The sequence below is a fragment of the Neofelis nebulosa genome, chromosome 9, assembly GCF_028018385.1.
Source record: "Neofelis nebulosa isolate mNeoNeb1 chromosome 9, mNeoNeb1.pri, whole genome shotgun sequence".
Lineage (NCBI taxonomy): Eukaryota > Metazoa > Chordata > Mammalia > Carnivora > Felidae > Neofelis > Neofelis nebulosa.
The window spans coordinates 140,488,458-140,504,908 of record NC_080790.1 but is presented as its reverse complement, the minus strand read 5'-3'; the positions used below and the strand labels follow the sequence as shown (position 1 = coordinate 140,504,908).

The window sequence follows — 16,451 nt, the reverse complement described above, 5'->3', positions numbered from 1 at the left end:
CGGGGCGGGCGGCGGGCTGGACGCCAGTTCCCGCCCCGCCGGCTGAGCACAAGCCCCCCATTCAGCAGGGCCCACCTGGGGCTTCCGCGCCGCCCCACGCCTCCCGCCGAGCCGGCCAGGGGGAAGAAAAGAGACCCAGTGGCATTTTTTGGCCAGCCTCGGAGTTAAAATTATCCCGGAGACCGATGAGTTACACACATATACCTTTTAGCAAAAAAGAAAGAAGTTCTTTTCACCACTTGAGCCCGGAGCAGGGCGTAGAGAGGGAACAGTCCCGCATTGAAGGGCTCCTTCGGAGAAGGGGCAGCCCCAGCCCCAGCCCCAGCCCCAGCCCCAGCGCAGGGCGACCTCCTCGGGATCCTGAGTGCGACCGAGGCTGCCCAAGGCCCAGCAAGACCCCCAGCGAGGGCGAGCATCCCTGTGCCGGGGGCCAGAGCAAGCCACGCCTCTGGCTCCCGCGCCGGGTCCTGCCATGGGCAGAAGTCTAGGGCCATGCCTGCTCGGCCGGGGGCACCTCCCATGCCCAGGGGCCTCACCCCAAACTTTAGCAATCCTGAGTGGCCCATCCATGTTGCCCATCACTGGCAAAGGGCAGACTCTCACCCAGCGCTCCGCACCCCAAGAGAGGGCAAAGTGGCGGCCTCGGCCGAGAAGGAAGCCCCACCATGAGCCTGGGCCTGAGCACGAGTGGTGGACGGGACCCTGAGGCTGGTGTTGGCTGTTCCCGTTTTTCACAAGATTTGGGCAGCTCAGGGCTCGCCAGATTTAGGCAAACTCTGCTTCCCCCTGGGAAGGCACAGGAACAGCAAGGTAGGGGGCAGCACCTGGGGCCAGGGGCCTCCATGGCCACCCTAGGGGACTCTCAGAACTCCAGGTCACCTACAGGCCCATTGAATTTGCAGGATCTCACACCCCCCCCTCTGCCCCCCCAGGTGTCTGAATGTTTAGAATCCCCTAGGAAATGCTGCTTTAGGATTTAGGGTGTGCTGTATGAGCTCGGCTTCTCTTTCTCTTTTCTTTTTCCCTTCCCTCCTTTTCCCTCCTCTCCCCTCCCTTCTCCTCCCATTCCCTTTCCTTTTTATTTTATTTTATTTTAATTTAATTTAATTTAATTTTATTTTATTTTTTAATTTACATCCAAATTAGTTAGCATCTAGTGCAACAATGATTTCAGGAGTCGATTCCTTAGTGCCCCTTGCCCATTTAGCCCATCCCCCCTCCCGCACCCCCCACCCCCCCCCCAGTAACCCTCAGTTTGGTCTCCATATTTGTGAGTCTCTTCTGTTCTGTCCCCATCCCTGTTTCTATATTATTTTTGTTTCCCTCCCTTATGTTCATCTGTTTTTTCTCTTAAAGTCCTCATGTGAGTTAAGTCATATGATTTTTGTCTTTCTCTGATTTCCCTTAGCATAATACCCTCCAGTTCCACCCACGTAGTTGCAAATGGCAAGATTTCATTCTTTTTGATTGCCGAGTAATACTCCGTTGTATATATATATATATATATATATATACCACCTCTTCTTTATCCATTCATCCATCGATGGACATTTGGGCTCTTTCCATACTTTGGCTATTGTCGATCGTGCTGCTATAAACATGGGGGTGCAAGTGTCCCTTTGAAACGGCACACCTGTATCCCGTGGATAAATGCCTACTGGTGCAATTGCTGGGTCGTAGGGTAGTTCTATTTTTCGTTTTTTGAGGACCCTCCATCCTGTTTTCCAGAGTGGCTGCACGAGCTTGCATTGCCACCAACAATGCAAAAGAGATCCTCTCTCTCTCCGCATCCTCACCAACATCTGTTGTTGCCTGAGTTGTTAACGTTAGTCATTCTGACAGGGGTGAGGGGGTATCTCATGGCGGTTTTGATTTGTATTTCCCTGGTGGTGAATATGTTGAGCATCTTTTCGTGTGTCTGTTGGCCACCTGGATGTCTTCTTTGGAGAAGCGTCTATTCATGTCTTTGCCTATTTCTCCAATGGATTATTTGTTTTCTGGGTGTTGAGTTTGAGGAGTTCTTTATGGATTTTGGATACCAGCCCTTTATCTGATATGTCGTTTGCAAATATCTTCTCCCATTCTGTCAGTTGCCTTTTAGCTTTGCTGATTGTTTCCTTCGCTGTGCAGAAGCTTTTTATTTTAATGAGGTCCCAGTAGTTCATTTTTGCTTTTGTTTCCCTTCACTCCGGAGACATGTTGAGTAAGAAGTTGCTGCGGCCAAGATCAAAGAGGATTTTTCCTGCTTTGTCCTCGAGGATTCTGATGGCTTCCTGTCTTACGTTTAGGTCCTTCATCCATTTTGAGTTTATTTTTGTGTGTGGTGTAAGAAAGTGGTCCAGGTTCATTCTTCTGCATGTCGCTGTCCAGTTTTCCCAGCCCCACTTGCTGAAGAGACTGTCTTTCTTCCATGGGATATTCTTTCCTGCTTTGTCAAAGATTAGTTGGCCATACGTTTGTGGGTCCATTTCTGGGTTCTCTATTCGGTTCCATTGATCTGAGTGTCTGTTCTTGTGCCATCCCTCTCCTTCTTCCTCCCTCCCTTCCTTTCTTTCCTAGTCAATGCGAGCAGTGGGGAAAGAGTGGCATGCAGAATTCCATCTGTAACTGACCGTGGACAATGTGGAAAACTCACAACCTCCGGCCCAGCCTGTAGGAGCTTCATTTCTGTGGGTGGGAGCTCAGGGCTTGCAGGGCGCTGTCGGTTTACCCGGGAGCAGCAGGTGGGAAGCGAAAAGGATAGAGCAGCGAGGCAAGATGACTGCTCACCGCTGGGGTGGACCGGCCGCCCCTCAGGTGCAAGGGTGTGTGTGAATTCCATCCAGAAGGGCCGAGAGACGCTCACAAGAGTTCTTGCCCCCCCAGCAGAGTCTGGGTCATCCTAGGACCCCCTCAGACAGCAGGGTGGGGCTTGGGGCCAGCCCACCCCCCCCCCCCCCGGCCCCTGCTGGACCAGACTCAGAGGCAGCCCAGCTGGCCTTCACCCGGGGCAAGGGAATGAAACCCTGCTCCACCCTTCACCCCCAACCCATCCTTAGCTCCACTCAGCGCCCCCCCCCCCCCCCCCCCGCCCTAGCTGTTCCTGCCTTGAAGCTTGAACAGCCGCAGTGGGCTAGGGCTGGAGGAGGCCGGGCAGGGGGTGCCTCACATCTGGTACCACCAGGCAGAACCAAAGCATCACCCGTGTTTCGGGCCATCACTCTCCGTGATGCTTGGTGGGTCAGAGCCAAGCACGGACCTGTCCCCCCAGAGTTGCTCCAGTGGGATTTTCCTTCCTCTCTGGGGTTCCAGCTGCCCCACCGAACCTTGCTCCATACTGGTCTACACTGAGGACTCTGACCGCTATGGGCTCACACTCATCTTGGTGCCTTAGTTTCTCCCCTCTGTGGTGGAAACGGCATCACCGACCAAACCGGAGTTCAGGCACCTGGGGTCCTACCCCTCCCAGCAGATCGGGGTGGGGGGGGCGGGGAGGGAAGCCAGCAGCCCAGGACATACGCCTCCCCAACTCCAGCTCTGGGGAACATCAACTCAGGGGCCCTCCCTCCCAATGACTTCCAGTTTGTGCAGCCCTCCCCCCAGGACGGGAGCGGACCGTCAGCTCTTTTTGTGAGAATGGAGCCCAAGTCGCAGCTGGTAACTCTCGGGGTGAACTGTGCTCCCTTCTCCCGTCCCCAGGAGAACTGTGACCTTTGTCACTTCGCTTGTTCAAAGGCAAGCGCGTGGCCCTCGGCAGTCTCCTCACCCCACTGGTGTCGGCGCAGAGGAGCCAGCGTGTCAGGAAGGGGGATCCTGGCCTGAGCCAGCCGCGACTTGAGGAGCGGGAGGTGTGCTGTGCCCACGCCAGGGCAGAGGGTCCAGAGGCCCCGGGGAGGCTGTGTCTTGATGCAAAGGGCTACCAGGGTAGGGACAGAGGGCACGGAGCCAGAGAACGCCGCTGACCTTGCTCCCCAAGGCACGACACTGTGCCCCATATCAGCGTGGGCACAGGTCCTGTCCGGACCCGGGCCACGCCACGCCCCTGCTCCTCCCGCTCAACCCACCCAAGGGGGCTGCGCGTGGGTCCCCAGACTTAAACTAGTGACAAAGGGCAGCCAAGGGACAGAGCGCCCGGCTCCAGAGGCCCCGGGAGGCTGCATGGTCAGGGTGCTCGTGTGTTGGGGGGCGCCCAGGGGACACCACCCCCGGACTCCCGAAGAGCAGTGCTCCTCCCCTGCCCACTCACGGGACTGCTGCCCATGTCCAAACACTCAAAGTCAAATGAGTTTATTCAGAAAAGGTTTCGGCACCAGACTAAGAAAATGAGCCCCCATTCCCACCCCCCAGACCCTTGAGGGCCAATTTACAAAGATGGGGGGGGGGGGCGGTGGCTTGGAGGAGGGAGGCAGGAAGTGAGCTGGAGGTAAGGATCCACAAGTCCCTGGCCTTCCCAGAGCGGGGATCTGCTCCTTCCACGGCTGCGGTGACCAGGAGGGACAGACCAGTACTGCTCCGTGCTGACAACAGCTGACCACGTGGCTCCCCAGACCCGTGGCAGGACGGAGGGCAGGATGCCCAGGCGGCCCGTTCCCTTAAGGCTTTCTGGGTTTGGCCTCAGGCCCCGCCTCTGCTTCCCTATCTACCGAGGGTCCCGCGGGGGCTGAGCTCCCAGGGGCACCCTGCTGTAGCTCTGCCAGGCCACCGGCCTCCTCCACCCCGGTATCCTTCTCTCTGGCCTCGGGGCACCCTGGCAGGGCGCAGCGCCGGGCGGGGGCTGGGGGCTCGGCCCCACCACCGGCACCCACCGAGTCGCCGCTCCCGGGGCCCCGGTCCACCTTCCTTCTCTTCCTCACCTCCTCCACCACCTTGGCCCCCGGGGGGGGCTGGGGGCAGGACTGCTCGGCCTCCCCCGGGGCCCGGCTGCCCGATTCCTGGGTCCCCCCGCTCAGCCCGCCCTGGCTGAGGGCGCAGCCCTCCAGGTTCAGGGCGATCTTCTCCACGTCCGAGGCGCTCTGGCCGCCCCGCTCCCCCGGGGCCTGCTCCCGCCGGCTGGCGTCCAGCTTCCTCTTCTTGTTCTCCTTGGGGCTCGGGGGCTCCGGGCCCCCCTCCCCGCGGCCCCCCGCCTCCCCTTCCTGGCCCCCGGCCCGCCCCGGGGCGCCGGCCCCGGGGAGGGGGTCCGGGGCCCCGGGGCTCCCCTCCCCCTCCCCCGCGGGCAGGGGTGGCCGCAGCCTCCGCAGCTTGTCGTGCGGCCCCCACACGAACTTGCGGCGCGGCCGGAAGTGCTCCCAGGCGAAGCGCAGCAGCTTGCGGCGCTGGCGCGGGCAGCGCACGGTGAACACGAAGTAGTCCAGGGCGCTCTGGCGCACGGCTGGCAGCTCCTGGCGCACCAGCGTCTCCTCCAGGAAGAAGCGCGCCAGCGGCGCCTGGTAGCGCTCCAGGCCCAGCTCGCCCAGGGACTTGAGGATGCGCGTGATGCGGAGGTTGTTGTGGCTGTGCCTGGGGCCGGGGAGCGGAGGGGCGCTGGCGCGGGGGGCGGGGCGTCCCGCCCGGGCCCTCCCTCCTCCTCCCCTCCTCCCTCCCCCCTCCCCTCCTCCCCTCCTCCTCCCTCCACCAGGCTCCGTCCCACCCTCTCATCCCCCTGGCGCCCTCCCCCGCCCTGTGCCCCACCCCAGCCCTGGAGAAAATGGCCTGTGTGCTGGACCCTGCAGGTGGGGATCCTGATGCATCCTTTGGAAGGGGGCTGCCCCCTGGGCCCCGAAGGTCTCCCCCCACCCCCCCCCCGCATGGCTGGAGAAGAGCCGGAGGGGGGGACCCCCCCCCCCCCCCAGCACGGGACCTGTTACCCACGTGCAGGGGCACTGGTGTCATCAGCAGACCCACCCCCTTTACCTCCTCCCCATCCGGTGCCTCTCACCAGGGAGGAGGAGGGCCGTGCCTGCCAAGGTGAGGGTGCTATGGGCATCCGGGCCCACACCCAGGCGGACCCAGCGCGGCTAGCAGTGAAACTGACCGGCTCTCACGCCCCTATCAGTGGCACCACCCCCACCCTGCAAACACGGAGGGTGTTCAGAGAGCCTTTAGTCACTTGCCCGAGTGGCCCTGGAGTCCCTCCTCCGCCGAAGCGCTCCCCCCACACCTGTCTGAAACCTAGCGGCCCCATCCTCCTCGGCCGTGGTGGGGGAGGGGCGGTCCTCACCAGTTGAGGTTCTGGAAGCGCTTCTGGTAGTTCTGTGCTCGGCGCACCTGACCTGAGCTCCTGTCTTCTAGCTGGATCCCGTAGAACCCCAGCATGAGCTCGTAGGCCTGCACAAACCGCTCCCTGACCTCCTTGCAGCTTTTAAATGCCTGGAACACACCCCCGAGGCCGGTGGGGAGCCCAGGGGTCGTCACCCATACATCCGGCTGGCCAACGCCCCCCTCGGGCCCTGATTCTTCTAAAGGGCTGGACTCAGACTTTCAGGGTAAAACGCCAGGGCGCAGGAGCCCGGACAGGAGTGAATGATGAACCTCTCTAAGCTACCTCAGAGTCTCACTGGGGCCTGAGGCCCCGGCTTCACCCCCAGGGGAATCTAGCTCCTGGGAATCATGCGCCTCCCCACCCCCACCCCAGGGCTGAGCACGTGGCAGGAAACACGTCCTGTCCCCCCCCCCCCCCTCCCCAGACCCTCTTGTCCCTCCAGGAGCGTCTGCTCCAGCCCCAACCAGGTGTGATGAAACTCCAGTCACCATGATTCTGCTCACAGCCCTGGCTCTGGGCTCCCCGATTGGAGGCAAATTTCTCTAGAAGCCTGTGAGAGCACCAGGGGCAGAGGCAAGGGCCAGCGCGGAGGGGAGGGTCTCCCCGGGACGGCTTCCCAGCGATCAGAACTCACCTCAACCTCCCGGAGCGTGAGGGGCTTGGCATGCCAGTTCACTCCAGGTTCACGCAGAGGAAACAGCCTGTGGGAGGCACGGTTACAGGTCCGTCGGCGGCAGGCACGGGCTCCCAGCCACGGCGCACACCCGCGGTCCCGGGAGGCTCACCAGCCTCTCTGGGCTCACGGCTCAACTCTAGGAGGGCCTGGCTGGATGAACATGTGTGTGCGCTCTCACAAGGCAAAGCCGAGGCGTGAGGGGGGGAAGGCTGCAGTGAACCTGTTACGGGCCAGGGCACCCGATGGGTGCACACACGACTAGAAGAGTCGTGCGCGTGCTTGGCAGCGAGCCGGTCTGCCAGTGCTGCCCAGGGCGTTCCAGGCAGTCCTCCTAATTCTTAGGTTCTCCTTGCGTCTAGCCGTCAGTGCTGCACAACTATCCCCCACGATGCGCTGTGCCCAGGAAAAGGCCCCCGACGTGCCATTTTCAAACGCACACTGTGTTTGTGGGGCAGTGTCAAGGCTCTCCAAGGTAGCCATGCCGGCAAAGATCACCTCAGGCCACTGTTCGAGGCCTGTCACTGTCAGTGTCCAAGGGACTCTGCAGGCCCACGAGGCCTGTTGGCACCGGGGCCGTCCCGTCCCAGCAAGCCGGCCTGTCTGAGGCTCTTCCTGCGCCCCACGCCCACCTACAGCCTCAGAGGCTGCGCACCACCGCTGCCCTGCCCCGCCGAGGCCGCCTGCCCAGTAAACCCCGCCCCGCCGACGGTGCCTGCTCAGTAAGACCCGCCCCATCGAGGGCGCCTGCTCGGTAAGCCCCGCCCCACCGACGGTGCCTTCTCATAAGCCCCGCCCCGCCGAGGGCGCCTGCTCAGTAAGCCCCGCCCCACCGACGGTGCCTGCTCAGTAAGCCCCGCCCCACCGAGGGCCCCTGCTCAGTAAGCCCCGCCCCACTGAGGGCCCCTGCTCAGTAAGCCCCGCCCCACCGACCTTGCCTGCTCGGGAAGCCCCGCCCACTCACCACTGGATGTAGGAGTGATTCTCTTCCAGGACATCGTAGTCCTCCCTCCAGTTCTGAAGAATGTCTTCAATGAAACAGCCTGGGGGCCCCACGGGGATAAGTCAGTGAGAAGCTGCTAGAAGTCCCCCCACTTTCCCTCCCCTCCTCTGTTGAGGACCTCGGGGCTCTGAAGCTTGTGTCTGTGTCATGTGACCGTAAACCCCCCCCCCCCCCCCCAACCGAAGCCCTCGGTTTCTTTGCAGTCCGACACGGGCTCTCCGTTGCTGCCTGAGCACGGACCCGAGTGAGAAGGGCCACGCTGGGCTCGTTGGGCCGGAGGGCCCAGGAGGACATGGGGTCCCAGACCCCCACCTGCCTTTGCAGAAAGGGGGCCTCACCGCCCCCTCCAAACCACAGCTGGTTAGCTGGAACCCGACCTCAGACAGAACCTCCAGCGGAGCCCCACCCCCCATGGCCTGGCCTCCTGTAGGGCGGCCACTGTTTCCAAAGGCCAGTGACTCTCTGAGGCCACGTGTCCTCTGCTGCAATTGTGCTGCGTTGTAGTGGGAAGGCGGCCACGCCTGAACGAATGCGCGTGGGTGGCTTCCCACGGACTCTCCCTTATGGACACTCACAGTTGAATTTCGTGTCACTTTCACAGCACAGAACATTTTCCACCTTGAGTTGTTTCCAACCACTTGGAAATGGAACAATCACTCTTACTCGCCAGTTTACACGTGCGGCTTTCCCACCAAGGCAGCAGTAGAGAGCGACACGGCCCTTCCCAGGGCGTCCCCGCAGCAGCCTGCAGGGGGCGCTGCGGGGCAAGCCGAAAACCGCGGGCCCAACAGGAAGCCGTCCCCAACAGGGTCCCAGTGGGGCCACAGACGCCCCCCCCCGGGACAGGGCGCAGGCGGCCCAGCAGACGCGCACCGTTGGGCAGGAACCGGATCTCGTTTCTGTAGAAACTCAGGTTTGGCATGTCACCGTTGCCATCCCGTTCTATCAAATCCTGAAGAGCCAGAGAAAGTTGCAGTGGAGACATCTCCAGAAATAGGCTGCCTCCGAGGGCCCCTCACACTAGAACGTTCGGGGAGCGGGCGTCCGCTCCTGGGCCCGTGAGCCTCGACATCCTGAAGGCTGGCGAAGACCCGAGTCCCCGGCCGGGGCCCCTCGCCCTGCAGGGGAGGACCAGCCTCCGCACTGGGAGGACAGCAGCTGCCTCTGACCACCACCTTCCCTCCTCACCAGCGCGGGCCGGGCGGCAGGTCCCCTCCATCTGTACCCCTAAAGTAGCCTAGGGGTTGGCTGGCACTCACAGTGCAGAGGGCAGGGGCGAGGGCCACTGAACACCACCGACATGGGCCCCGACCCGCGGACCGACACACGGGGCCACGTGTGGCTGCGCCACTAGCTGGCGCTGCTCCCCTGCTCTAAAGGCTCCGGGACAGAGGCGGTCCTCATCACCCACCTCCCCCGGGGCGGGGGGGGGGGGGGGGGGGGGGGAAGGAGCCGCAGTCCCAGGTGGGCCATGGGACCTCGTCTGAGGAGGGGGTGACGGGACGTCTTGTCCCGATGGCCTTCTCCCGGCAGAGGGCGGGAGACTCCGTCCCGGGCGGGCTGCCGAGGTGTGCGGGCGCCGAGGCGGCTACGTACCGGGTAGTGGTGCCGGTACCTGCGTGTGTCGCGCGCCGCTCGCCAGTTTCGGGACCCCGTCGTCCTGGCCTGGGGAGAGAGGAGATGAGTGAGACCCCTAGGGGAGGCCCACCCCAAGCCAGCCCCTGTCCCAGTAAGGGCAGCACGCACGGGGTCAGCTAGCAACAAAGCCGGAAGGGACCAGAATGGGAGGAACAAGCCCTGCCCCCTGCTCAGCCCCCGCGGCCCGCCCCCGCTCCCAGGATCCCAGGCTGACCGGCACGTTCTTGGGGCGCAGCACCGCCCCCTGGCCCTGGCCTCACTGCCTCCTCCGGTACTTGCCGGCTAAGTCCATTTGGACCACAGCCCCAGGACTTGCCCCTGGTCCCCCTGCCTTCGCCAGTGCTTTCTTTGTGTACGGTGCTCTAAGTTGTCACAAGGCTTGTGTCTCGAAGGGCCGTGGCCTCCCGGCCTACAGCCCCAGGAGGGGCCCCAAACACTTGCCTGACGAAGAGATGAATGACCAAGGCCCAGGGAACCAGCCTGGCCCCTGCCCAACGCCGTAGACCAGACCCCGTGTCTCCGGGCCTCCGGCCCTATGCGAGAGCCTGCGCAGGGAGACACAGGGGCTCCTCGCTGCCCCCCAACACCTGCAGCCCCTATCTCTGCAGGCCAAGCTCCCCGGGTCCCGGGAGGGATAGAAGGTAACTTCACGGCTAGGATGCTGGGTAAAGGTGGCTTCACCCACCCTCTTATAGGGTGGGAGGCGTGAGCGAGGCTGAGCCTGGCCTGAGGTCCGACAGAAGCCGGGGCAGGAGAGAGGGCCCAGGCAGGTATGGCTCCTGGGCATGACTCCACAGGAGACCGACCGCTCGTCCCAGGGAAACACCTGGGTCCAGGATCCTGGAAGGAGCACTGCAAGGGGAGTCAGGAGGCCAGGCCTGTCACTGTGTCCCTTGGCTCTGACCCCCTCCCCACTCCCCAAGATGCTCCAAATGGTTCTGAGCTCCAGCAGGGGCCTGGGGGTGCCTCTCTGCCCAATTTATAGACCAGGGCCTGCTGGTGATGTTCTTGCCTACCAGCCAAGGGCCCGAGGAGACACCGAAACTCAGCAGGAGCTGGCCCCACTCACCATCCCCAGGTCAGCCCCACGGGTGCACAGAAGACACAGCCCAGGACAAATACCAGACAGCTGGGCCCCGTGTAGAAGTCAACGACTGTGGCGCCTCTCAGTGGCCGAGGGGCCAGCGCACTGCTGTAGGAGTGGGGCTCACAGAGCTACAGCAAGGACAGCATCCTCTCTCAATACGTGCCCCAGCCGGTGGGCAGAAGAGCCAGATCCCTGCCCGGTGACCCCTGGCCACTGCCCAGCCTGCTGCCTCCAGAAACTCATGCCTGCCCCAAACACCATAGATGTGCTCCGCCTTCTGGCCTCCCTGGCAGGCCCAGGAGCCCGTCTGGGTCCCTCTCCCTGACCAAGACTTCACCACACAGCCAGCTAAACCCCAAACCAGAGCTCTCATCTGTCTGGGGGAGAATGCAACCCAGAGATCACACGGGATGGAATTCAAGGCCCCACAGACACGATGCCAATACATCATCCTCCAAAAGTGACAGCTGTCACCTAAGTCCCGATAACACCTAGAACCCCAGCTGGGACCACCCTGCACTGGGACAGAATGTGAGGCTCAGGGAGTACCGGCCCCTGGTATTGAGTGACCCTAGTAACAAAAGTAATCAGTGGTAATGAGAAGAAAATAAATCCGTGGCAACAAAAGTAACCGATCGGAACAAGGAGTATCACCAGTGAAGACAAAAGTAACTGCTGGTCACCTAGGTAATCAGTAGTAACAAAAGTAACAGCTGATAATGACAAATCAGCAGCCATAACTGCCAGTAGCTGGTGCGAGCAGCCCTGGCTCAGGCAGGTCACATAAATGTGGCCTCCAAGGCCACTTTCGAGAGGGTGGGAGGTCCCAGCGGGTGGGCGCTGCACCCAGCGAGGAGCGGTGGGGGTGAGGCGGGCCGGGGGTGGGAGGGAGCAGGGCGGGGCAGAGGCAGGGGGCACCCAGAGGCAGAAAGGCAGGCAGAAGCAGGCGGCCAGCACGGAGAGCTGGGATCTATTCAGAGGACAGAGCCAAGGGCCCGGAGGCGGGAAGTGACAGAGGCGAGTCCAGAATGTGCCCAGGGCATCCGCTTGAGGAAGTATCATCACACCGCACGGATCTGAGGGTGGCCCTGGATCTCCCTCAAGGTCCCCCCACGGGCTGGGCCGGAGCTGGGAGGCGCGCGACGGGGCGGGTCTCAGGGTGTCCAGCGATCCTGAGGGGGGGCACCAGGGGGCCTGGGTCGGGGAGAGGGCAACAGCTGGAGAGGGAGAGCCAGGCCCCAAGCCGGGTGTCCGGGGGCCGGGAGGGGGGGCGGCCTTCCCGGAGCGGGGCCTCACCCCCACCTCGCGGCGGCCGGGCGGGCGCCCCCCGGGGCTGGGCGCTGGGTCCCCGGCGCGCGTCGAGGCTGCACCTGGAGCGCGCCGGGCCGCGCCGCCGGCGCGTCCTCTTCGTCCTCGTCCTCGTCCTCCGCGTCCGCGTCCCCTGGGGCGCCGGCCTCGCCGTCCTCGTCGCCCCCAGCGCTCGCGCCCTCGCCGTCCTCGTCCTCGTCCTCCTCCCAGGTCGAGTCGCAGTCCGGGTCGTCCATGCTCGGGCGGCGGCGGGACCCGCGCTCCGGCGGAAGCGAAAGTGAGCGAAGGAGGAAGCGCGGGGGAGGGCCGGGGGCGGGGCCGGGGGCGGGATCGGGGCGGGGCCGGGGGCGGGGCCGCCGGCGCCGTCAGCCCCGAGAAGGCCCCCCCACGCTCCGAGGACAGCCCCTCCCCGAGAACGCCACTCCGGAGGACGCCCGCCCCCTTCCTCGCTGGGATTGCCCCCAGGGTGTCCCCCCAGGACCCCCCTACACGATATCCCTTCCCTTTGGGAGAAGACACCTCCCCCAGGATGCCCTCTGGAGTATACCGGCTCTACAGGTATGTCCCTGGAGGATGTTCATCCCAGAGAATCACCCCAGAATGCCCCTGAGGACAACCTCCCCCCAGAGGAAGACGCCTACCTGCTGGAAACCCCCTCCTCCAGAATATCCCTCTTCCCAGAGGACGTTCTCCTGGAGGAAGTCTACCCACCCCCTGGAGGATGCCCACAGGAGGATGTCCCTCCACGGGGCTGACCCCAGGAGCATAACCCCTGGGAGCTGTCCTCCCCAGAAGGGAGGCCCCCCCAGGATGCTCCCACGCGGGATGCCCTCCAGGTGTAGGCTGGGGCTGTGGTCTCATGAGAGGCTCCTTTGGAGAGCAGTCTGCTTCCACGGTCCCCCAGACTGTGGGCAGAAGTCATTCTCGGGCAGTAGGACACGGATCCGCGTGTCCCTTCACAGACGGTTCACAACTGGGCAGTTTGCTTCCATAAGGCCAGCAGGAGGGTCTCTTTACAGTGTGCTGGGAGTCGTCTGCACCGTCACTGTGGGCCTGGCCTCTGCCCCTTTGCCACAACCTATCAGCGGTAAGGTAAGGTGCTGCCTAGAGGGAGGGGACGCATGAATGACTGGGTGACTGGGGTCATCCTGAGGCTGCTCAACACAGGTGGCCCTGGTTAAACATCCCCTCGGAGGCCTCTCTGGGCGCTGGGGGCAGCCGGCGGTGGCCGCCCTCTTCGCACACATTGGCGTGTGTCAGACAGCTGAAAATTGCCCGCAGTTGCAAATTCCCCAGTGACCTCCCACAGATTCCCTTAATCTGTGCCCTCACATCTGCTGCTGGCCGAGGGAGTTCCAGCAAAGTTGGAGACCCGCCCCTCAACATGCAACTTGGGAGTGGCCCGCCCAGGTAGTATTTGGACTCTGTGACGACCGTGCACCTTCGGTGTTTCACAGCATTTTAGCTAAAACCAAAGTCTGGCCTTCTGACAGATCTAGCCAGGAGGGTAACTCCCAGGGTCAACGGGGTAGAAGGTGAAGGCCAAACCCAGCCCCCTGGGGTCGCTGACCTCTCCCAGCCCTGCCAGCGGCCCCTCGGCCTCAGGGCTGCCTGTGACAGCTGAGAGGGAGCACAACCTTCCGACCTTGGCTGTGGGCACAGCTGAGGGCCCTTCTTGATGCCGGCCGTCCTCATCCATTCTCCGGGTACAGTCTCACCTGGCTGGAGCCTGTGTACACACGACCTCACTCTCTAAGAGGACGGAGGTGCCCCCCCCCCCCCCCCACCTCCGGAACGGACATCTGGGCATTTCTGTAAAAGGTCTGCCACCCGTGGGCAGGCTAGGTTTCCTGGGCAGCGGGCAGCCGCCGCGCCTCTGGCGGGGGCCGCGGGGGCGGATGGCCTCCCCCACCCCCTGGGCCTCACCTCCCGCTTGCCTGACTTGCAGGTGGCCCCGCGAGGCCCCGGCCAGGACATCGGGCAGATGACACCGGGAGGCCCTGACGCAGGTGTCTGCATTCCGGGGGCGGAATGCAGGGGTTTGGCTGCTCTGAGGGGCACTGCGGTGGGGAGGCTGTGCCTTTCCACGGGCCGAGCGGCAAGCCTCCCCGCCGCTGCCTCCCACCGGGGCCGGGACGACGGACCCTCCCAGACGCTGCCCGACTTCCGCTCGACAAGGAAGAGTCACCCCGAACCGCACCTCTGGCTGCTTTTGTGCAGTTTGCCTGGGGCCCCGCAGGGCGCGTTAACCCGGGAGCCCAGATTTCTGCTGCAGAAGAAGTCTTGTGCTGTTTCCTCCCCTCTGCAGCCTGGGGACGCCCGCTGTGGCCTCAGGGCTCTGGACAGCTGGCGGCCCAGGCTGGGGCGGGGCTGAGCAGGGGTGGGGGGCGGGCCAGGGGGGCCGGGGCGGGGCCCAGAGGAGCGACGGCGGCGCGCTCGCTCGGTTCCTCCTCCGAGCACCGGCAGTAGGTGGCGCGCCCCAGGGTGGCCCTGCCCCCGGTGGAGGAGTCTTGCAGGAGCTGGGCGGGGGCAGGTTCAGGTTAGACCTGCCTTAACGTTTTCCTCAGGCAAAACCAGTTGCAGCCTCGTTGTTTGGCCAAAGCCCCACGCCCTCCCGCCCCGCCCCGAGGGAGCCCCGCTGCGTCCCGTTGCTGCCCTATCGATACGCACTTGGGAGCACACTCTCCTTCTGCATCAGCCCTGGGGGCCCTGGGCTGGGCCAGAGCAGGGAGGGCTGAGGCCGCACCCACCTGTCCCCGCCCAGGGAGGCTGCGCCGTCCCGTTGTCGACGACCCCGGCGTCCTCAGCGCGAAGCACCTCCCGGAGGTTTCTGGTCCCAGGTCAGCGGCGCCTGTGTCTCCCAGGGTCCTGCAGCCGCTCACACTGGCTTCTCCCCAGCGCCTCTCCTCTGTCACACTCCGTCTACCTACGTGGTGGGGGCACAGCTGTTCCCCATGTCACAGAGTGGACCCCTAGGCCAGGAGAGGGTAGTGCGGGGATGTGAACTTGACCTGCACAGGCCACACGCAGCACATGAACCGGACCCCCTGTGTGAGCCTCACCCCGGCTGAGGACTCCGGCCTCCGCAGGCCTAAGGGCGTGGGGAGTGGCCCCAAACCGGCACCTGGGGTGGGGGGCCATCCACCTTGCTGGGCTGGTCTTGCGCGCCCCTCCCCCCACATCTCCTGGAAGGGCAGCGAATGTTCAGTCATTAGGAAACAGGTTTGACTTATTGACTAGGCTTTTCCAGCATGTTCTGAGGTCCCTGAAGATCCTGCTCCAGACCAGGGTCTACGTCTGTAAGGGAAAGACCCCCGTCTTCATAGACAACGTTTGCCCCATGGCCCTGACGGTTCTGACTCCCCAGGGACCAGGCTCCTCTCGGGCAGCAGGGTCCCAGCGACAGAAGCCGGTGCAGAGTGGGCCTTGAAGGAGGGCTGCCGGCGATGTGCTCCAGGCCCCGCGAGAGACGGAGGGCCGGGTAGAGCAGGCCAGTGCATGGGGCGTGGGGCACCGGGTTCCTGCCCTTGCCTGGTGGGCCGAGGCCCGGCCTCCTGCTCCGAGACGGTGGGGGGATTCAGCTTCCTGGTGACTTGTCCAGATGAAGGACCCGGGGCGCAGAGGTCAGCCGGGACTGAGGGCGCACCCTTCCTGCTCTGCCCGGACCCTCCTGTGCGGAGAACAGACTGGGCCCCGAGACTCGCGTTGCCAGAGGATGAGCTCCCGGACGTCCGGGCTCAGCCAGCCACCGGCTCTGCCTTGTCCGCCGTCCGGGCATTTCGTATCTGAAGGACTTGTCACACTCGACCACATTTCCACTCTGGCCCGATTTCCTGTTGGTCGTCAATACATTGTATCGAGGGAATGCTACGAAGCCCACTGAGTGTAGGCTGTGGTTATAATCCTTGGAAAAATAAACACTTCCTACCGTAAGAAAAGGGAACTTACTTTGGTATCAAAATCACGAGACTCCAGGCTGCTGCTTTTGTGCTTTAATATTCCGCACTCAAACGAAAGTATTTCAGGCAACCCTGGGCCCCGGCGCCCCTTCCCTCCACTCACACATTTGGTCTGTTTGCAAGTTACCGGAGGATACAAAAATAGCCGCTACAAATCCTCTGTTTCTGGCATATAAAAACTGAGCGAAAAGTGTCTCAGCAGTCATGACCTTAGCACAAAACATCTCGGGAAAAATACAACACAGGTTTCACTTCTGCAGTGTTGTTTTCATATAAAACACTAGTAAAATAGGCTTCTTAAAAATTAAATAGTGAAATACCGCCAAATTATATACATCGTTACAGTACAAGCGAATGAGGCAAAACGTCCAGTTCTCAGTTTCTCAGGTGGGGCGACGGTCCGCCACGGGCTGGCCTGAGTCTCTCTCCCGACGGGGCAGCCGGTTAGGAAGAACGGCCAACAGATGGACAGACGGACAAACGGGCAGCACTGAGCTGCCCAGCAAGACCAGCACTCCGCAAGGACACAGCAAGAATGGACTTCCTGCTCGCTGGTCCAGGTCTCC

General features: G+C 63.0%; 1 protein-coding gene and 2 long non-coding RNA genes across 3 annotated transcripts; 2 read left to right on the top strand and 1 right to left on the bottom strand.

Annotated features, from left to right (window-relative positions):
- Positions 1–4,250: 4,250 nt before the first annotated feature.
- Positions 4,251–12,170, bottom strand: OGFR (opioid growth factor receptor). Its single transcript, XM_058686175.1, has 7 exons — positions 11,989–12,170; positions 9,490–9,558; positions 8,767–8,845; positions 7,855–7,933; positions 6,852–6,918; positions 6,176–6,324; positions 4,251–5,475 (listed from the first exon to the last, which is right to left on the bottom strand). Exons 1-7 carry the CDS (start codon positions 12,160–12,162, stop codon positions 4,572–4,574), a joined length of 1,521 nt encoding a protein of 506 aa, XP_058542158.1. The 5' UTR covers positions 12,163–12,170; the 3' UTR covers positions 4,251–4,571.
- Positions 12,171–12,945: 775 nt separating this feature from the next.
- LOC131486065 (uncharacterized) lies at positions 12,946–14,130 on the top strand. Its single transcript, XR_009249168.1, has 3 exons — positions 12,946–13,018; positions 13,223–13,747; positions 13,875–14,130. It is a non-coding gene; the product is annotated as an uncharacterized LOC131486065 (long non-coding RNA).
- Positions 14,131–15,134: 1,004 nt separating this feature from the next.
- Positions 15,135–16,096, top strand: LOC131486066 (uncharacterized). The gene is made up of 2 exons (XR_009249169.1): positions 15,135–15,407; positions 15,528–16,096. It is a non-coding gene; the product is annotated as an uncharacterized LOC131486066 (long non-coding RNA).
- The last annotated feature ends 355 nt before the right edge of the window (positions 16,097–16,451 follow it).